General features: G+C 49.1%; 2 protein-coding genes across 7 annotated transcripts in view; one reads left to right on the top strand and one right to left on the bottom strand.

The window, feature by feature from the left end:
• Nucleotides 1-600: 600 nt before the first annotated feature.
• Nucleotides 601-11,415, top strand: slc36a4 (solute carrier family 36 member 4). Of its 4 annotated transcripts, none has more exons than XM_063016918.1 (12): nt 601-728; nt 1,818-1,890; nt 2,045-2,141; nt 5,078-5,168; nt 5,395-5,483; nt 5,574-5,669; nt 5,996-6,080; nt 7,140-7,415; nt 7,633-7,731; nt 8,070-8,239; nt 9,135-9,304; nt 10,861-11,415. In XM_063016918.1, exons 2-12 carry the CDS (start codon nt 1,875-1,877, stop codon nt 11,091-11,093), a joined length of 1,422 nt encoding a protein of 473 aa, XP_062872988.1. In that variant the 5' UTR covers nt 601-728; nt 1,818-1,874; the 3' UTR covers nt 11,094-11,415. The 4 variants fall into 4 exon arrangements, with proteins under 4 accessions (XP_062872988.1, XP_062872985.1, XP_062872987.1 ...); XM_063016915.1 differs by having other exon boundaries at nt 1,815-1,890; XM_063016917.1 differs by lacking the exon at nt 601-728 and adding an exon at nt 779-845 and having other exon boundaries at nt 1,815-1,890.
• A 3,958-nt stretch (nt 11,416-15,373) lies between these two features.
• The window catches only part of fat3a (FAT atypical cadherin 3a), a 42,435-nt gene continuing 35,308 nt past the window's right edge, over nt 15,374-22,500 (bottom strand). For 2 of the 3 annotated variants that reach the window (XM_063017280.1, XM_063017279.1), the window contains 9 exons: nt 21,740-21,874; nt 20,848-21,005; nt 19,431-19,863; nt 19,165-19,318; nt 18,222-18,925; nt 17,819-17,929; nt 17,397-17,456; nt 17,093-17,128; nt 15,374-16,474 (listed from right to left, as the gene is read on the bottom strand). In XM_063017280.1, coding sequence (XP_062873350.1) covers nt 16,026-16,474; nt 17,093-17,128; nt 17,397-17,456; nt 17,819-17,929; nt 18,222-18,925; nt 19,165-19,318; nt 19,431-19,863; nt 20,848-21,005; nt 21,740-21,874 — 2,240 coding nt within the window. In that variant the 3' untranslated portion in view covers nt 15,374-16,025. The remainder of the gene's footprint in view (nt 16,475-17,092; nt 17,129-17,396; nt 17,457-17,818; nt 17,930-18,221; nt 18,926-19,164; nt 19,319-19,430; nt 19,864-20,847; nt 21,006-21,739; nt 21,875-22,500) is intronic. The other variant, XM_063017281.1, reaches the window with a different exon arrangement.

Here is a 22,500-nt window from a genome sequence, read left to right as displayed (position 1 = left end):
TGCCCATTCAAGCAAAACATTTACTTTCTTTTATCCAAAGTAACTTACAGAACTGTGACAGTATTCGGGTTAAGGGCCGTGCTCAGGGGCCCAACAGTGACAACCTGGCAGTGGTGGAGCTTGAACCAGCGACCTTCTGATTACTAGTCTAGTACCTTAACCACTAGGCTACACCTGCCCTATAGATGACAGCGTTTGTATGTATACGGCCGGGTGCTGATGGATCAGTCGGTGTTCCGGTTCGTCCCAGATCTGTTGGGTGGGGCTGAGCTCAGGGCTCTGTGCAGGACACTGGAGCTTCTCTTCACGTCTTTATAGAGCTCGCTCATGCTGGAACAGGACAGGACCTTCCCTAAACTGTTACTGCACAGTCTGTAAGCACGTGATTTGCGTCATATGACTGATTTATTACACCTGTTAGTATCAGCTGTGATTGAAACACGTAAATTCAAATTAAATCATTTGCATGCAGTGCTTTGATGTTTACGCCGCGCGCGCCTCCTTTAAGACCCTCGCGCCGGTGACGTTCTGCGCATGCTCAGTGTGGGAGTGTCCACGATGTTGCGCGAGGCGGGGCGGTGCGGGGCGGGATGCGAACACATCACGCACTTCCGTGATCGGTAGAATCGCCTGATCGCACGAGCGTGGCGGGTATCGGGGTGTCGCGCGGCCCCGGGAGGAGACACGTCAGCGCGTGCGGGTCCGGCTGGGAGCGTCGCGCGCCGTGGGTAAGCTGCTCGCGCCCGCGCGCGTGATCGTGACACTGGTGTGAGTGCCGCACAGCACCGTGGGTCTGAGCACCTGGGTTCAGTCCTCGCCTCCGGTCACGGTCTGTGAGGGGTTTGGTAGGTTCTCCTCGTGTGTCATCCGGGTACTCCTGTTTTGATCCGAGCTGGATTACCTGCTCTAAATGAAAGCGCTGGGTGAGCGAGGGTGTGTTGGTCCCTGAGGTCTGTATCCGACTGGGTTTCCGGGTGCTGCAGGACCCACCTCGACCCTGATCAGAATGAAGTACTCAGTGAACATGAATGAATGATTGAATGGCACATATTATTATATATTAGTAGACTTGGTAGGGGTTGGTAGCTCAGCAGTTTAGATCTGAGGTACTGGACTGATAATCAGAAGGTCGCTGGTTCAATCCCCACCACCTCCGACTTGCTCCTGTTGGGCCCCTGAGCGAGGCCTCTAAACCTCCTGTTGCTCGCGTTGTATTCTTAGTGCCATAAATAACTGGAGGCTTATAGTGCGCTAATGGAAAGATATTTACATTTTCATCTCCGCTTCATCCTGGTCAGGGTCGTGGTGGCCCCGGTTCCATCAGGAAACGCTGAACACAAGGCAGGACAGTCAGGGTATCGCAGGGCTTCAGCCACCTACACGTCAGACAGCTGGTCGTGTGTGTGTGTAGATGTCTGGCCGACTGACAGCACCGCTGTGTCACTGTTGGGCCCCTGAGCGAGGCCCCTAACCCTCAGTTATCTGCACAGCAACTGTAAGTCGCTACTTGCTGTACATGGTTAAAATATAGTAATAATTTTAGGGAGGTGGTGTCACCTCACAGCAAGAAGGTCCTGGGTTCGATTCCCAGTGTGTGGAGTTTTGCATGTTCTTCCTGTGTCTGTGTGGGTTTCCTTCTACAGTCCAAAAACATGCAGTCAGTGTGTGTGTGATGTACTGGTGACTGCTTGGGGTGTTTCCTGGCTTTCGCCCAGTGAACTGGACCCACTGTGACCCTGACCAGGATAAAGTGCTGAATGAATGAATGTTACTGACTGAAGTTTTACTTTATCTTTATTTTTCACGCCTGGTAGCAGGAGGAGCCCTCGACCCCTCGACCCCTCGACCCCCCACACTGCCCAAATGATCAGAAGATGGAGCAGCAACTAGGTAAGTAATCGTGGTCAAAAGTATGTGGACGCCCTGATGACTACTGAGCTCAGGGGCCCATCGCTGTAATCTGTAGAATCAGTTCTATGGAAGGGAGGTTTCAGGTTTCATTGGTGTGTTAACCCTAACCCTAACCCCCCCCCCCCCCGAGCAGATATGGAGCTGATGACGCCGCTGATGCAGGACGCGGGAGGAGAGGAGAACTGGGATGAGGACGGTAATGGAGATGAGGAGCAGAAACACGGCATCACGTGAGTCTCGGACCTCCTCATGTGCTGCAGGATTATTCATCAGTGCTAAACATGATTGTGATGGCTGTGCTATCGACCGCCCGGGCGTCCAACAGGCATAACTGGTCATGACTGAGGGAGGGATTTTCAAACGGGTTCCTTGTACAGTCGCGGCCTCTGCTGGCAGGTCGAGGCGTCTGCACGAGAGATGACGGATTCACAGATAGCGGAGCGGAAGCTACAGTCAGGGGAACTGGATATGACTAATTTTAGAGGAAGGAAAAGCACTAAACTACCCACAATTCCAAATCAGAAATCCACCAATCACAAGCGGAGATTTGCTAGTCATTTATAGTAATCGTAAGGTTGCTGGTTCAAGCCCCACCATCAAGTTGGGCCCCTGAGCAAGGCCCTTAATCATCAACTTCTCCCTACACCCTATACACTACACACTACTTCCTACATCCTATGCATTACTCCCCATACACTACTCCCTTTACCCTACACCCTATACACTACATCCTTAAACCCTATACACTACTCCCTACATCGTATACCCTAACCCTATACACTACTCCCTACATCGTATACCCTAACCCTATACACTACTCCCTACATCGTATACCCTAACCCTATGCACTACTCCCTACATCGTATACCCTACACCCTATACACTACTCCCTACATCGTATACCCTAACCCTATACACTACTCCCTACATCGTATACCCTAACCCTATACACTACTCCCTACATCGTATACCCTAACCCTATACACTACTCCCTACATCGTATACCCTAACCCTATACACTACTCCCTACATCGTATACCCTAACCCTATACACTACTCCCTACATCGTATACCCTAACCCTATACACTACTCCCTACATCGTATACCCTAACCCTATACACTACTCCCTACATCGTATACCCTAACCCTATACACTACTCCCTACATCGTATACCCTACACCCTATACACTACTCCCTACATCGTATACCCTAACCCTATACACTACTCCCTACATCGTATACCCTAACCCTATACACTACTCCCTACATCGTATACCCTAACCCTATACACTACTCCCTACATCGTATACCCTAACCCTATACACTACTCCCTACATCGTATACCCTAACCCTATACACTACTCCCTACATCGTATACCCTAACCCTATACACTACTCCCTACATCGTATACCCTAACCCTATACACTACTCCCTACATCGTATACCCTAACCCTATACACTACTCCCTACATCGTATACCCTAACCCTATACACTACTCCCTACATCGTATACCCTAACCCTATACACTACTCCCTACATCGTATACCCTAACCCTATACACTACTCCCTACATCGTATACCCTAACCCTATACACTACTCCCTACATCGTATACCCTACACCCTATACACTACTCCCTACATCGTATACCCTAACCCTATACACTACTCCCTACATCGTATACCCTAACCCTATACACTACTCCCTACATCGTATACCCTAACCCTATACACTACTCCCTACATCGTATACCCTAACCCTATACACTACTCCCTACATCGTATACCCTAACCCTATACACTACTCCCTACATCGTATACCCTACACCCTATACACTACTCCCTACATCGTATACCCTAACCCTATACACTACTCCCTACATCGTATACCCTAACCCTATACACTACTCCCTACATCGTATACCCTAACCCTATACACTACTCCCTACATCGTATACCCTACACCCTATACACTACTCCCTACATCGTATACCCTACACCCTATACACTACTCCCTACATCGTATACCCTAACCCTATACACTACTCCCTACATCGTATACCCTAACCCTATACACTACTCCCTACATCGTATACCCTAACCCTATACACTACTCCCTACATCGTATACCCTAACCCTATACACTACTCCCTACATCGTATACCCTACACCCTATACACTACTCCCTACATCGTATACCCTACACCCTATACACTACTCCCTACATCGTATACCCTAACCCTATACACTACTCCCTACATCGTATACCCTAACCCTATACACTACTCCCTACATCGTATACCCTAACCCTATACACTACTCCCTACATCGTATACCCTAACCCTATACACTACTCCCTACATCGTATACCCTAACCCTATACACTACTCCCTACATCGTATACCCTACACCCTATACACTACTCCCTACATCGTATACCCTAACCCTATACACTACTCCCTACATCGTATACCCTACACCCTATACACTACTCCCTACATCGTATACCCTAACCCTATACACTACTCCCTACATCGTATACCCTAACCCTATACACTACTCCCTATAACCTCCTATACCTTACTCCCTCCGTCCTACACCCTACACTAAAGCACTGAACTACCCACAATTCCAAATCAGAAATCCACCAATCACAAGCGGAGATTTGCTAGTCATTTATAGTAATCGAAGGTTGCTGGTTTAAGCCCCACCATCACCAAGTTGCCACTGTTGGGCCCCTGAACAAGGCCCTTAATCATCAACTGCTCAAATTGTATCCAGTGAGTCGCTTTGGATTGAAGAGTCTGCTAAAGCCTGCCCATGTAAATGAATATGGAAGGAGTGTGTCTGTGGGGATTTGTGCCCATACAGACACTCCAGTCGAGCTGAAACAGGAAAGGACCTTCCCAACCTCTTGCCACAGACTATAGATATAGAATGTATACATACAGTGGTTGTCCACATACTTTTGGTGTCCCCACGTCTGTCGCTGACAGAAAAGTAAGCGTCTGACATGTGTAATGCCTCCACTCCTCCACTAGAGGGCAGAACTGACACAATCCGAGTAAAGACGCCTGTACACACCAGCTGGATGTTCATCACAATTATATGGACGCCTCGTTAAAACGTATATTGACCACGCCCACTTTCTCTTAATCTCTCAGCTTCACTCAGACGTTACTGCACCTCCTGAAGGGGAACATCGGCACCGGGCTGCTCGGGCTGCCGCTGGCACTGAAGAACGCTGGCATACTGGTGGGTCCTGCAGGATTTATCCGCTCGGCCGGGGGTCTCGGTGCAGCGCCGTCGATCAGCCAGCAGAGGGCGACACTGCTGCAGTGATGAGGAGGGTATAACTCTGCCAGAGGGGATTCCTCATACCTGCAGCAGTTACGCCCTCTGCTGGCTGATCGACGGCGCTGCACCGAGATCAGTGCTGCTGGAACAGTTGCCCCTCTGACCCTTGACCTCGTGTGTGTAGGTGGGGCCGGTGTGCTTGGTGCTGATGGGCGTGGTCTGTGTTCACTGCATGCACATCCTGGTGAACTGCAGCCATCATCTCAGTGAGAGGTGAGACTCCGACCAATCACGTTTGAGCTTTTACTGATCATGTCGTCTGTGTAAAGTTGAGGGCGAACATGCCAATTCTCTCCGCCTTAGGACGAAGAGGTCGGCGCTCGGGTACAGCGAGACGGTGGCCGTCGCCATGGAGACAAGCTCCTCCCACTTCCTGCGAAAGGGGGCCCATTTCGGCAGGTGAGCTGTCTCACACTCTCCTCCCTACACCCTACACCCTACACCCTATATATTACTCCCTCTACCCTCCTCTCTACCCCCTCCGTTCTTCATCCTACACCCTTTACACTACACCCTACATCGCCTACCCCACTCCTTACATTGTATACCCTATACACTACTCCCTATATCCTCCTCCCTATACACTACTTCCTACACTCTATACACTACTCCATACTCCCTATACCCTACACACTACACCCTATACCGTACACCATATACATTACTCCCTATACCCTACACCCTATACCCTCCTCTGTCTCATTGAATTGAGTTTTTGCCTGCAGGTTCCTGGTGAATTTTTTCCTGGTGTTGACTCAGTTGGGTTTCTGTAGTGTTTACTTCGTCTTTCTGGCTGAGAACATCAAACAGGTACAAAATAAACACCTCACCATAATAAACATCTCATAACTAACACCTCATCCTACTAACACCTCATAATTAACACCTCATCCTACTAACACCTCATCCTACTAACACCTCATCCTACTAACACCTCATAACTAACACCTCATAACTAACACCTCATAATTAACACCTCATCCTACTAACACCTCATAACTAACACCTCATAACTAACACCTCATAATTAACACCTCATCCTACTAACACCTCATCCTACTAACACCTCATCCTACTAACACCTCATAACTAACACCTCATCCTACTAACACCTCATAACTAACACCTCATAACTAATACCTCATAATTAACACCTCATCCTACTAACACCTCATCCTACTAACACCTCATCCTACTAACACCTCATAATTAACACCTCATCCTACTAACACCTCATCCTACTAACACCTCATCCTACTAACACCTCATAACTAACACCTCATAACTAACACCTCATCCTACTAACACCTCATAACTAACACCTCATCCTACTAACACCTCATAATTAACACCTCATCCTACTAACACCTCATAACTAACACCTCATCCTACTAACACCTCATAACTAACACCTCATCCTACTAACACCTCATAACTAACACCTCATCCTACTAACACCTCATAATTAACACCTCATCCTACTAACACCTCATCCTACTAACACCTCATCCTACTAACACCTCATAACTAACACCTCATAACTAACACCTCATCCTACTAACACCTCATAACTAACACCTCATCCTACTAACACCTCATCCTACTAACACCTCATCCTACTAACACCTCATCCTACTAACACCTCATCCTACTAACACCTCATCCTACTAACACCTCATAACTAACACCTCATAATTAACACCTCATCCTACTAACACATCCTACTAAACATCTCCTCATCCAGGTATAAAATAAACACCATTTCCTGTTGCCTTGTTGATAAAGCTTCATACAGACCTGGTTTGGTGGGTTTGGGTCGATGCCCACTCTGACGTGACCTCACTAACGGAGCTGTTTGTGTTTGTGTAGATGGTTGAAGGTCACTCAGTGAACTCCTCCTCATCCTCCTCATCCTCACCAGCAGGAGCAGCGTTAGTGTTTAACCCCAACAGCTCAGAGGGGGGCGCCGTTCCTGCCGTCTCCATGGTGCCGGTGCTGGACCAGCGCGTGTACGTGCTGCTGCTGCTGCCCTTCCTCATCCTCCTCACCTTCATCAGAGAGCTCAGCAACATGGCGCCCATGAGCGCCGCCGCCAACCTCGCCATGGCCGTCAGCCTCGCCCTCATCTACGCCTACATACTGCCTGTGAGTGTGTGTGTGTGTGTGTGTGTGTGTGTGTGTGAGAGACTTAAACGTATTAGTGTGTGTGTGAGTGTGTGTTAACGTGTGTGTGTGTGTGTGTGTTAATGTGTGTGTTAACGTGTGTGTGTGTGTGTGTGTGTGTGTGTTAATGTGTGTGTTAACGTGTGTGTGTGTGTGTGTTAATGTGTGTGTTAACGTGTGTGTGTGTGTGTGTGTGCAGGGTGTAGGAGAACCTCAGCACCTCCTGTACGTCGCATCGTGGAGGAAGTTCCCCTTCTTTTTCGGGACGGCCATCTTTGCCTTTGAAGGGATTGGAGTGGTGAGTCCTGCCCATGTGTCCTGATTTAGTCATGTCCAGTTCCCTCCCACAGTTCCTGGTTTGCAGTCAGTGATGGAGTCTCACAGTGAGCCGCACCGCGTATGGAGGATCCCGATATTCCGATATTCCCTGAGTCTTCCTGCACCGCTTGTTCCGGGGCCTGAACCCGACCCCAGGAGAAACCCTATCTGACCCTCCCTCAGACACGCCCTGTTATGTCTGACCTTTGTGGCGCCCCCACATGGACATATTTGGTTTCTGTTGAATTTGGTTTTGTAGGAGTGGGTGTGTCCACATACTTTTGGTCCCGTACTGGAGCAGCTTTTTTGTTTACTCAGGTTCTTCCTGTGGAGAATCAGATGCGAGAGCCGAAGCGTTTCTCCTGCGCTCTCGACGTGGCCATGGGCGTGGTCACCGTCCTGTACGTTTCCTTGGCGACGCTTGGCTACCTCCGCTTCGGTGATGAGATCAAAGGGAGCATCACACTCAACCTGCCACATGACTCTTGGTAACCATAGCTACCAAACCACACCTAGACCTGACCCCTGACCTCACGTGATGAGAAGTAACTAGAGTGTGTATCTGTGTGTGCGTGTGTGTCTCTGTGTGTGTGTGTTTCTGTATGTGTGTGTATCTTTGTGTGTGTGTGTGTGTGTGTGTGTGTGTGTGTGTGCACGTGTGTGTGTGTGTGTGGTGTGTGTGTGTGGTGTGTGTGTCTCTGTGTCTCTGTGTGTGTATCTGTGTGTGTGTGTGTGTGTGTATCTTTGTGTGTGTGTATCTGTGTGTGTGTGTGTGTGTGGTGTGTGTGTGTGGTGTGTGTGTCTCTGTGTCTCTGTGTGTGTATCTGTGTGTGTGTGTGTGTGTATCTTTATGTGTGTGTATCTGTGTGTGTGGTGTGTGTGGTGTGTGTGTGTGGTGTGTGTGTCTCTGTGTCTCTGTGTGTGTATCTGTGTGTGTGTGTGTGTGTGTGTATCTTTGTGTGTGTGTATCTGTGTGTGTGTGTGTGTGTGTATCTTTGTGTGTGTGTATCTGTGTGTGTGTGTGTGTGTGTGTATCTTTGTGTGTGTGTATCTGTGTGTGTGTGTGTGTGTGTGGTGTGTGTGTCTCTGTGTCTCTGTGTGTGTATCTGTGTGTGTGTGTGTGTGTATCTTTGTGTGTGTGTATCTGTGTGTGTGTGTATCTGTGTGTGTGTGTGTATCTTTGTGTGTGTGTATTTGTGTGTGTGTGTGTGTGTGTGTGTGTATCTTTGTGTGTGTGTATCTGTGTGTGTGTGTGTGTGCACGTGTGTGTGGTGGGTGGGTGTGTGTGGTGTGTGTGTATATTTGTGTGGTGTGTGTGTGTGTGTATCTTTGTGTGTGTGTATCTGTGTGTGTGTGTGTGTGTGTGCGCGTGTGTGTGTGCAGGTCGAATCTCCTGGTGAAGGTTCTTTACTCCTTCGGCGTGTTTATAACCTTCGCCGTTCAGTTCTTCGTCGCCGCGGAGATCGTGGTTCCGGCGGTGTGCGAGCGGGTTTCGGAGAGGCGGAGACGCCACGCTGACCTTTGCACCCGAGCGCTGCTCACCTGCGTCACCTGTGAGTAACACGCAGCACACACCCAGCACGTGGCACAGCGGGTAGCGTTGGCACCACACAGCTCCCAGGATCCTCCGTGTGCTTTGTTCCTCGTGTGTGTTCGGTTTGGCCCTCCTGGTCAGGGCGGGGTCAGCAGCAGTGGAGGAGATATGACTGGGGAATTGGATACGACTAAAATGGGAGAACTGTTTGTATGTAAATATAAAATCTACACCACAATCCTGTCTGACTTACAGCCAATCAGGGAGCAGTACACTCCTGCCGTTAGGTTTCACTGCTGTAGTTTCCTTTAGTCTCAGACATAAAATGTAGTTCTGCTATAAAATAACTCCCATCATGCTTTGCTCTGCTATAGGTATATCAATGTATCTCATGGTACTCAGTAGTATAACTCACAGCGCTCCCCCTGGTGGTCAGTATAGACCATCACACCTCACACTCACCTGATAATAAAACACTGTAACACGTTAGATGATGTTTGTGTATTTATGAGTTTGGGGTGGCTGACCTGTCCTGGCTGACCTGTCCTGGCTGACCTGTCCTGGATTGGCACCCTGTTCTGGGTGTTCCTGCCTTGCGGCCGGTGCGTCACGGTTGAACCGGACCTGCTGCGACCCTGACCAGGATAAAGCGGTTGATGAAAATATGTTTGGAAACACGATGAACTTCTGAAGGACATTGGCATCCAAAACGACTTACAGTGCTGTGATAGTATATTATCTAAGCAATTGAGGGTTAAGGACCTCGCTCAAGGGCCCAACAATGGCAACCTGGCAGAGGTGGGGCTTGAACCAGCAACCTTTTGATTACTAGTCCAGTATCTTACCCACTAGGCTACAACTGAGTCGTTGCAGAAGTCACTGAATCGAGATCATCCGTCCTGATCGTCCTGATCGCTGAGTTTGTTCCAGACACCTTACTTACACCTTTTGGGAAGAATTGGAACATTGATTGTGAGCCAGGTGTTCTTATCAACACCGGTACCTCACCTTACAGATGCACTTTTCAACAAACGGGCACAAATCGCCACAGACAAACTCCAAAATCTTGTGGAAAGTAACGAGATATATTAACATGATCAGCTGTAGCCAAGCGGTTAAGGTACTGGACTAGTTATCAAAAGGTCACTGGTTCAAGCCCCACCACGGCCAGGTTGCTGCTGTTGGGCCCCTGAGCAAGGCCCTCAACCCTCAACAGCTCAGACTGTATACTGTAACTGTACTGTAAGTCTCTTTGGATAACAAGCATCCGCTAAATGCTGATAATGTAAATCGTGGTTAGTTGTCCACATACTTTTGACCACAGTGTAGTTAGGTGTGTGTGCAGGTGTGTGTGTGTGCAGGTGTGTGTGTGTGCAGGTGTGTGTGTGTGTGTGCAGGTGTGTGTGTGTGTGTGCAGGTGTGTGTGTGTGCAGGTGTGTGTGTGTGTGTGCAGGTGTGTGTGTGTGTGTGCAGGTGTGTGTGACGATGCTCCTCTATCTACCTCGATCAGTACAACACATGCTGATGATTTCGTACTGCGCCTAACGGAACTTGGTGTTTTCCTCCTCTGTGCAGGCGCGGTCGCCGTCCTGGTCCCTCGTTTAGATCTGGTGATCTCATTGGTGGGTGCAGTGAGCAGCTCCGCCCTGGCGCTGGTGTTCCCGCCCCTGGTGGAGCTGATGGCTCGGCCCACGCGCCCGTCTGCGCTGCTCCTCCTGAAGGACCTGAGCATCGCCCTGATCGGGGTCCTGGGCTTCCTTACCGGGACCTACGCCACCGTGGGGGAGATCCTGTACTCGTCTCCGTGACGACAGGAGCGGACCACGCCTACTTTCCAATAATGACTCTATACACACACACACACACACTGCTGTACTTGAATAACCAGCACTACACACTCCTAATGTCCACACACACACACACACACACACACACACACACACACACGTAAACACGGGTCAATACGTACATTCCAGCTGCACACACTGCCACACCCTTAATGTATATGTGTGTGTGTGTGTGTGTGTGTGTGTGATACTATACATGGACTGAAAGAACACACACTTTGTACTTATATAAATATATTCTTGTTAATCAGTGTTATTAATAAATAAATGTAAACTTTGTTCATCTCTGTTCTCTGTACACTGTGAGCGTAATGCTGGGAGCTTCTACTGGAACAGTGGTCGCTTCACCAAGGTTGGAAAGGAAAACCTCACTCAGGATCAATTTGGCGATGGTGGGGCTTGAACCAGCAACCTTATGATTACAGCGTGGGCGTTAGCGTGTGTGTTGTTCACTTTTCTGTCCGGAGTTTCTTCTCTCCGGTCGCGGCTCTTTAGCTCGGTCTCGCTCGTGTTCTCCTCGTGTCGGCTCTCACCGTCCACACCCGGCATGTGTGACCGCGGGAGCGAGGAGGAGGAGGAGGAGGAGGAGGAGCGCTGGAGAGGAGATGTGAGGAAGATGAAGGGATGCTGGAGGGATTACAGAGTGAGGAGGAGAGAGAGTGACGGGCTGAGAATAACAGAATGAAGGGTGAGGCGAGGGGAACGGGCGCGGCCGCGTGACTCTCCGACGCGGGAGGACGGAAATAGACTCACGGCGGCTATTTTTAGAGGCGAGCGCGAGCCTGGCCAATCCGAAATGTACACTACGTGGTCAGAAGTATGTGGACGCCGGACCATGAGCTGATTGGAGATCATATTCCAGAACCACAGGCGGTAATATGGAACCTGATTTATCCCTGCAGCTATTAGAGCCTTCAGATTATTTACAGGTCTGTGGGAATTTGTGCCTGTTCAGTTAATAGTCAGTGTTGTTAAGGTCTGAGCTCATTAAACCGTCTGTATGGATCACATTCAGTGCACAAGGGCACATTCATGCCAAACAGGACAGGGCCTTCCCCAAACTGCTTCCTCTGTTGCATTTAATCGATTGCTTAAGGTTATTGTGACTGAAACGTGGAACAAAAGCTCCCGTCAATGAAGTGAAAGTATCTGCAGGTTGGACAAAATAACACACACACACTCTCTCACACACACACACATACACTTACACACACTCTCACACACACACACACTCACACACTCACACTCACACACACTCACACACTTACACTCACTCACACACACTTACACACACACACTCACACACTTACACTCACACACTTACACTCACTCACACACACTTACACTCACACACTTACACACACACTCACACACACACACTCTCACACACACACACTCAGTCACATACACACACACACACATACACTTACACTCACTCACACACACTCACACTCACACACTTACACACACACACATACACTTACACTCACTCACACACACTCACACACACTCACACACACTCACACACACTCTCACACACACACACACACTCAGTCACATACACACACACACACTTACACTCACTCACACACACTCACACACTTACACTCACACACACACACACACTCACACACTCACACACTTACACTCACACTCACACACTTACACTCACTCACACACACTTACACTCACACACTTACACTTACACTCACACACACACTCACACACACACTCACATACACTCACACACACACACACACACTCTCACACACACACACACACTCAGTCACATAAACACACACACACACACACACACACACACACTTACACTCACACACACTCACACACACAAAGTCATTTTGCAAGAGTATTTTTTTATTTCTGCTTTGATTAGAAAATCAATTCCAGCAGTTTAAAAAAATTCTGTTTTTTATTTTATCTTCATTATTTTAAAGATTGGAGTTTTAATACTGACAGGATGAACAACAGAGCGACAGGAGGAAAATAAACAATAACAAACAAAATAAAAAATATCGTTTTCTTATGACGCAAAACTGAAGCTGATATGAAGATGAATTCTACACAGATCAAAATCATAATAATAATAATAATAAAATAATAATAAAAATAACGTGTGTGTGTGTGTGTGCATCCAAAATCCTGTTTTTAATTCATCTGAGTATCTACAAAACTTATTTACACTGTACAACAATCTCTCAGTTTTTATGAAAAGTTCAGGCGAGAGACGTTTTACTGTCCTGATACGTCTGATCAGAGATTCGTTCTGGACTCAGATCACCGGTGAGAGGTTTCCTGGGTATCCAGGGGTGTGTGGAGCTCAGCTGGACCATCACATGTCCCCCGATCATAATGAAATCCTAATGATAATTGTAACAGACCCGTACTGATGTGATTAACACACTAAACATCCTTCATCATATTATAAAGAGTTTATAAACACCTTCTCATCTCTCAGTAACAATAACATCATGTACCATCATTATCCTTACAGTACCGTGTTACTCAGGACGGGTCGTAAACACACCGTGATTTCCTCTCCTGTTTCATATTTGGACCCAAAAACACAGAAACGTCTTAAAAAAGGATAAAACATCTTACAGAGAGAACATTTCCACCGTGTTGATTTTTTAAACATGAATCTGCTGCACGTTTTGGTTTTTGGAGCTGAAATGAAATAAACAAAAGATTCAAACATCACAAACTGACTCAGAATGAAACTTTTATATAATTTCATTAATTTCTTTATCAGGTTTGTTTTGCTCGAGCTGAACTGCGACCAAAATCTTCAGCTTGGTGTCTAATGCAAGGGTTTCAAACTATTTTTCAAACCACCTACATTTTGTCACACACACTCAAAAAATCCTTATTCTCTCCACAAGGGGGCGTCCCCCATAAGTTCTAACGCAGTGGTCCCCAGTCACCGGGCCACGGACTGGTACCGGTTCGTGCGTCATTTATTCCTGGGCTGCACAGAAAGAATAAATAAAACACCGCTTCCATTTCCAACACACTTCGGGTGTTAGTGTCTCCTATCACCACTAGGTGGGAGCATATCACTGAAAAAAGTTCAGGGTTCAAACTGATTTGTGAGTAGTTAGTTATTCTATTTTAAATCCTCCCGCCCCCGCCGGCCCATGAAATGATATCTTATATGAAACCGGTCTGTGGGGAGCGACGGTCTAACGGACCGGAGACGGTTTACCCATTTAGAAAATCTTTTTTTCTGGATTTGATGCCGCCCCCCACAATTTTTGCCTCCTGAAACATTTAAGTGGAGAATAAACCGAAATTCTTCACTCTGTTCCTCAGCTTCAGTGTCACTAATATTCCCCAGTGAACTTTTATTATCTGTGATAACAAATAAAAACTTGATTATTTTACTTTTTATGTTTAAGAGCTCAAACGAACCACCAAATAATATAGAAACATTAAATAAGAGATTTAGTTCTGCACTTTCTGAATCGTTTCCTTCGTCCCTCTGAACACAGACGTAACTTTTTCTCTCTCTGACCTGCTTTTGTTTCCTTCTCTTTATTTCTCTTCCACTTTTCTGCTTCTTTCTCTCTTTTGTACTCGGAGGGAAACAGATATGAAGCTTCAGTCATTTTTACAAGGAACAACATGAACATTCACTCACTGTCTGTTTTATTACCAGCTTATCCTGGTCAGGGTTGCGGTGGGTCTGATTCGGTAGGTGAAAGGCAGGAAACACTCGTCATTTCTAATAGCTCCTGTTATCCTGACTGCAGGTCTTTGGACTGTGGGAGGAAACTGGAGCACTTGGAGGAAACCCAGATCACACAGAAAGGATTCGAACCCAGAACATTCTGGCTGTGAGGTGTCATCACTACCCATCGTACTTTAATAATAAATATAATAATAATAGGACACGTCCGTCTGGGTGCTCGGGCGGCGCAGTGATAAATTACACCAGCACACTGAGATCGCTGGGATCCTGGGTTCCAATCCACAGCGGTGCTATCAGCCGGTCGGGCCAAGTGTCCTGTCTGGGAAGTGTTACTGCACTGCACCCAGTAATTATGAGAAAACCGGACCCACCACGATCCTGACCAGGGTAAAATGGTGGTAAACATGAATCATGTTCTTCTTTTTTACTGCAGTTCACTGACGCTTTTCTTCTTTCCTTTTATCACAAAGCAAAATAATTTAATCCTCCACCTTCCTGCTTCTAGCCCCCCCCCTCCCCCCAGACTCCCAATTCATCTCTTTATTCATTATTATTTAAGACATGGTGCTCAGCTCGACTCTCTGCGCTTTATTATTATTATTATTATGGGTTTAGAAGACGGTGCTGCTCGCCTGTTGATACTGACACCTAGTGGTCGTGTTTTCGTTGGGTTCGGTTCTCGCTGCTCGGCCTCGCCGGGAATGAGAGTCGTGGTCCGGACCGTGTTTCTGAACACGGTGCTCTGCACAAACGCTAACGTTATGGCTTTCTGATATACAAACGACATGAAGGATAAAAAACACACAAATCATAATATCTTACATAAATCTACAACACACACACACACTCACACACACACTCACACACACTCGGCATGCCGTTCAGCTTGGACAGCTTATAAAATAGTGCTCTCTGTGGGGCAGACGTTAAAGTATTTCACCCTGCAGCCGAGGGAGTGAGGACGGGAGGGTCGAGAGACATTAACATAAACACAGAGAGAGAGAGTTTAGTGCAAAAATAAAAAAACAAACAAACGTCCATTATAAATCTGAACTCTTGTGCTGTTTGGCTGTAGAAACGTCTCGGTCCGCGTGTTTTCACTCGATTCCCGCCGCGTTCGGCCGGACTTCGCTCTCCGTGTGTTTACAGTACACGCGTGTTTAGCGTGTTTAGCGTGTGCGGCGTCACACTTCGGTCTGTTGTGTGTAAATCTGCGTCTGCGTGGCGTCCAGACTGTCCAGACTTCCTCCCGTCTCCGAGTCCTCCAACCCAAACGGGACGGAGACGTCCGACACGGACGACGTTCTGACCGACACCAGGTCGTCCGCGCCGGCGCCGCTCGGCAGCTGATGAGGAGGGAGGTACTGGCTGGGGTGGAACTGCGGCCTGGACCGGGTCAGGGTGCTGGACGTGGAGACGGCTCGACCGGCGGGGTAGTCCTCGCAGGACAGCGCCGCCGGGAGCCGGTCATGTGACCCGAACTCTTCCTGAGGGGGCGGGAACTCCGTGTCCACGTCGAAGCCGCCCAGATAGTAGTCGGACTCCAGGGCCACGCCCGCGTCTCCTGATGGGGCCTCCTGGACGTCGGAGATTCGTGTGCTGGGCAGCCAATCAGAGGTGTCCCAGTGGTACGCTGCGGAGACACAACAGCCAATAAGAATTAGAGACAGGAAGACAGAGAGGGCGAGGGGGCGGGCCGTCAGGGTTCAGCATGCAACACCTCGCATCATGCCTGTGGAAGGGGCGGGGCATGCCTGTGGAAGGGGTGGGGCATGCCTGTGGAAGGGGCGGGGCATGCCTGTGGAAGTGGTGGGGCATGCCTGTGGAAGGGGCGGGGCATGCCTGTGGAACAGCCGTGAGGTCATGAGCACAAAAAATCATATTCCAGCAAAACAACGACGTGCAGCCGCGTGTGGACACACAGAAGCGCAGTGACACACACACACACACCGTACACACACCGTACACACACTGTACACACACACACACTATCAGCAACAAACATAAAGCGCAGGGTCAGCAAAGAGCGACACACACACACACACACACACAGAACAACAGAGAGAGAATAACAGGTACTCAGACCCTGTGTGTGTGTGTGTGTGTGTGTGTATGTGTGTGAGTGTGTGTGTGTGAGTGTGTGTGTGGTTAGATAAGCGAACAAAGAGCATCCAGTGAATGTGACATTTCCCAGAATGCAGTGGTACATGTATTGAGCAGGACAGGGGGATGAGGAGAGTGAGGGAGTCACCTCGGCTCCGGGTCTGAGCTCCGTCCAGAACACACACTAATGAGAGACAGGAAGTGAAGATCAGCACAGAGTGTGTGTGTGTGTGTGTGTGTGTCTGTGTGTATCAATGTACAAGTGTGTGTGTGTGTGTGTGTCAGTATACAAGTGTGTGTGTGTGTGTGTGTGTGTGTGTGTGTCTGTGTGTATCAATGTACAAGTGTGTGTGTGTATCAATGTACAAGTGTGTGTGTGTACACAAGTGTGTGTGTGTGAGTGTGTGTGTGTGTGTGTGTGTGTGTGTGTGTGTATAATCCAGTATGAATACCTTCATTTTCGATTGTGTCAACCGCATCGTTGACAAGTCGTATAACCGTCACTATGGAAGCTTGGAGAGAGAAACGGAGAGCGGTGAGACACCCACTCTCTCACACCCACTCTCTCACACACACACCCACTCTCTCACACACACCCACTCTCTCACACACACACCCACTCTCTCACACACACAGATCCGAGCGCCTGCAGGACAGTTTCATTAATCAGTCACATTTCACCGCTTTAATGAGCTCGGAGCTCCTATTGGTCCCTCACTTACACTTCTGTGTTCTGATTGGCTGATGATGACCTGAGCTGTGAGAAATGGGAGGTGGATATGTCATCATTCCAAAAAAATTCCACTCACGCACCGGCACAGAGTGTAATGCACCCCCCCCGTGTAGCGGTGTGTATCAGTAGTGCAGGACTCACCGTTATCATCGCAGGAGTCGGATTGGAAGGAGCTCAGTGATTGGACCTCCGAGCAGCTTCCTTTATTACTGCCCGAAAAACACGTGACCTCGTCCAGCACGTCCACTTTACCTTCAAACACAGGGGTCAAAGGTCAGGAATAAAAAACAAATGTAGAAATAAAGAATTGTGATGATAATTTTAGAAACAATAATAAACTCTATAATATTTTGGTGATTTTGGTTCAGATCTTTGAGCACCATCAGGCTGAAACAGGAGAGTTTATATAACATAATAAATGATCTTTTATATGATTTAATAACGACTCGTATACGGCGGCGGCGGCTGGTCGTGGTTATAAGCGTCCACACACTCATCGTTCCTCTCCATAATAAACCCAAACCTAAACCGTTACCCCTCTCACCCTCGTCCTCCTCCCAGCCTCTTTTGATGCTCGGCGAGTCGCACTCCGACCGGCTGGGCGCCACGCTGCACACGGCCACGCCCCGTCGAGTCATGCTCCCCACGGTTCTCGGCGACTCCGCCCCCTGTCTGAAAGTGCTCATCTCCGTCACGTCCACGCCCTTCCTGTCCCCGCCCCTGGTCTCCGAAGTCCCGAAGCAGGGCGTGTAGGCCACGGGGCGCACCGGGACCTGCGGGGGCCCCGGCAGGCCCCGCCCGCTCTCCGAGTACAGGCCGATGGCTTCTCCGGACAGTAAACCGCACCCGCCCTCGGCGAAGAGGCCGATGGGGTCTCCGGCGGAGCACCGCAGGGCGGGGAAGTGGCCGTTAGCCTTGTGCAGGAGCGCGGCGGTGGCCGGGTCCTGGATTAGCGACAGGTCGTTGCGCGAGTAGCTCTTCTGGAAAACCTTCTTCCTGAAGGCCACGAACAGGAAGACCAGCGCCATGATCAGGAACAGCACCACCGCCACGCCGATAAGCTCCTCCCTCCCGAAGTAGGCGGGGCCCGATCGCATGTCGGGGACGAGGACCGGGCGAACGGCGCAGGCTCCGCCCACAAACCCCGGCACGCTGCAGTTGCAGTAGAAGGAGCCGAAGGTGTTGACGCAGGAGGCTCCGCCCTCACAGAGCTCGCCGCGCTCGCATTCGTTCACGTCCTCCTCACACCTGCAACACACACACACACACACACACACACACACACATGTACTCAGGTATATGCACTTAGGTGTGTGTGTGTGTGTGTGTGTGTGTATGTAACGAGCCTAATACATAATGAATAAGTGAAGAGCTCCCTCTGCTGTCGGCTGTGTGTACTGCATCAAGCCACTTCATAGGATTTAATCACAGTTTAAACAGTGTGTGTGTGTGTGTGTGTGTGTGTGTGTGTGTGTGTGTGTGTGTACCTGATGCCGGTGTATCCTCTCCTGCAGCTGCAGAGGAAGGCGTTACCGATGGGTTTACACACACCTCCGCTGCGGCAGGGGTTTGGCACACACACACCAATCTCTGTCTCACAGCGCCGCCCGGTGTATAAAGGAGGGCAACTACAGGAGAAACCTAAGACAGAGGGAGACAGAATGAGAACACACACACACACACACACACACACACACACACACACACTCTCTCAGCCCTTCACTGTACTGATGGCACACACACACACACACACCTCCAGTGGGCAGGCCGGTGCAGGCTCCTCCGTTGGCGCAGGGTCTGTTGGCGCAGGGATCGTGGTAGAGCGCGCACCCCAGACTCACCTCCCCCAGCGCCGCCACCTCGGCGTGTGTGTGCACCCTCAGGTGTGCCGGGGTGTGTTTGTTGTGCAGCGGCAGCTCGATGTCGTTAAGTGTGAGCGAGTCCAGGCAGCCCTGGAAACCGTCGCCGTGCCGCGCCCCCAGAGAGACGGTCCAGTCGGGCCCCGGGAGTCGGGGGGCGGGCGGGGCCTGCTGCGCCCGGTCGTCCAGGGACAGGATGCTGGAATTCTGACCCAGTTCGAGGGTCACGTGATGCCAGCGCCCGTCGCTGATAGGATGACTGGAGACGGCGACGGCTCCGCCTTCCTCCGAGCATTCCAGACGAAAATGGAGACGCCCCTCCTCTACCTGTCAGTCAAACACAAAGAGGCGGAGCTTAGAGTGACAGGTGATGGAATGTAGTGTGTGTGTGTGTGTGTGTGTGTGTGTGTGTACCATGAGTACAGCGCAGGGTTGAGGGTGTGTGTGTGTGTGTGTGTGTGTGTGTGTACCATGAGTACAGCGCAGGGTTGAGGGTGTGTGTGTGTGTGTGTGTGTGTGTACCGTGAGTACAGCGGAAGGGTTGAGGGTGTGTGTGTGTGTGTGTGTGTGTGTGTACCGTGAGTACAGCGCAGGGTTGAGGGTGTGTGTGTGTGTGTGTGTGTGTGTGTGTGTACCGTGAGTACAGCGCAGGGTTGAGGGTGTGTGTGTGTGTGTGTGTGTGTGTGTGTGTGTACCGTGAGTACAGCGCAGGGTTGAGGGTGTGTGTGTGTGTGTGTGTGTACCGTGAGTACAGCGCAGGGTTGAGGGTGTGTGTGTGTGTGTGTGTGTGTGTGTGTGTACCGTGAGTACAGCGCAGGGTTGAGGGTGTGTGTGTGTGTGTGTGTGTGTGTGTGTGTGTACCGTGAGTACAGCGCAGGGTTGAGGGTGTGTGTGTGTGTGTGTGTGTGTGTGTGTGTACCGTGAGTACAGCGCAGGGTTGAGGGTGTGTGTGTGTGTGTGTGTGTGTGTGTGTGTGTGTGTGTGTACCGTGAGTACAGCGCAGGGTTGAGGGTGTGTGTGTGTGTGTGTGTGTGTGTGTGTGTGTACCGTGAGTACAGCGCAGGGTTGAGGGTGTGTGTGTGTGTGTGTGTGTGTGTGTGTGTGTGTGTGTGTGTACCGTGAGTACAGCGCAGGGTTGAGGGTGTGTGTGTGTGTGTGTGTGTGTGTGTGTGTGTGTGTGTGTACCGTGAGTACAGCGCAGGGTTGAGGGTGTGTGTGTGTGTGTGTGTGTGTGTGTGTGTGTACCGTGAGTACAGCGCAGGGTTGAGGGTGTGTGTGTGTGTGTGTGTGTGTGTGTGTGTGTGTGTGTACCGTGAGTACAGCGCAGGGTTGAGGGTGTGTGTGTAGAATCACTCCGTCACTCTGTAAGGTTCTGATGCGGAGCTGCAGTTTCACCTCGTCGCTCATCCGACTGTCAGTCACGCGGTACCTTATATAACTGTTTCCATAGAAACTCAAGGAGGTGTGGCCTACACACACACACACACACACACACACACACAGAGGAGTAGCATCATGTAGACATTAAACAGTGCTGTGTCAGCAAATAACACACACTGACCTGCTTACACAGAAATTCATTTTATATTAATAGGAATAAATAACTCATAATGTAAATAATAAAAATATAGAATGTTGTGATGTTTATAAAATAGAAACTTTACATTAAAAGTTTTTCCTAAAGATAAACACAAATAAATCCGTTATCCCTCTCTGTGCAGTACCATCAATCAGCCAGCAGAGGGAGACATTACACCAGTTATAAGGAGTCACTGGTACTCGGGCTGTTTTCTTGCAGTCAAAACAAAATAAAATCTTAAAATAAATCAATTAATTAATAATAGTAAGTAAATAGTAAATAATAAGTAATAATAAATCAAAAATTAAACTGAGCAACTAATTAAATGATCCGCAGTAAATAAGAAAAGAGGAAAAAAAAACAAAAGAGAAAATAATAATAAAAAAGTTGCTGTGTCTTCTGTACTGTTGCTCATATCAACAGGGGGCGCTACAGCAGATCTGGTCCACATGCCAGACTCGGTACAGTTTGTGTTGTACACAGGATTCCCTTCCTGACACGACCCTCCTATTTTATCCAGGTTTGGGACCTGCACTGAGAGCGCACTGACACGTGCATCTCAAAATAGATGGGCTTTGTTGGCCAACCCTTGAAAAATGAAAACACACACACACACACACACACCTGCACACTCTCCGAATTTGCCCTGTGGACACTGGCAGGCGTACGGTCCCCTGACGTTGTCCGTCTTCACACACTGCATGTCGTCAGGACAGAGCACGTCCTCACACACCTCCAACACGGCAGCACACCTACCGTCTGAACAAGGAACGATTAAGAGCGTTTAGTTCAGACAGATACGGAGGAACGTATGGAAGCTCCTTTCAGGGAAAAGAGACCACTGTTCCATGTTCCAAGCATTTAAATGGGCACAGAGAAGTCCAGCTATATTCAGTAATAATCAGAATAGGAACGTTTGTTCTGTTATTATTCCTAGATGATTCTGACTGACGATAGCTCACGGATTCTCTGTGCCCATATACACCAACGTGTGTGTATGTGAGTGAGTGAGTGAGTGTGTGTGTGTGTGTGTGTGTATGTGAGTGAGTGTGTGTGTGTGTGTGTATGTGTGTGTGAGTGAGTGTGTGTGTGTGTGTGGACTCACCGGTACACACACAGCGAGCACTCCGTTGGAAGCGCGGTGAGACGAAGCTGCTGCCGCTGCCGGTGTAGGTGAGGAGTGTGTGTGTGAGTGAGTGAGTGTGTGTGTGTGAGTGTGTGTGTGTGTGTGTGTGTATGAGTGTGTGTGTGTGTGTGAGTGTGTGTGTGTGTGTGAGTGTGTGTGTATGAGTGTGTGTGTGTGTGTGTGTGAGTGTGTGTGTGTGTGTGTGTGTGTGTGTGTGTGTGTGTGGACTCACCGGTACACACACAGCGAGCACTCCGTT

This window comes from Trichomycterus rosablanca, chromosome 20 (assembly GCF_030014385.1).
Source record: "Trichomycterus rosablanca isolate fTriRos1 chromosome 20, fTriRos1.hap1, whole genome shotgun sequence".
Classification (NCBI taxonomy): domain Eukaryota; kingdom Metazoa; phylum Chordata; class Actinopteri; order Siluriformes; family Trichomycteridae; genus Trichomycterus; species Trichomycterus rosablanca.
This window is presented reverse-complemented; position numbering and strand designations above follow the sequence as displayed.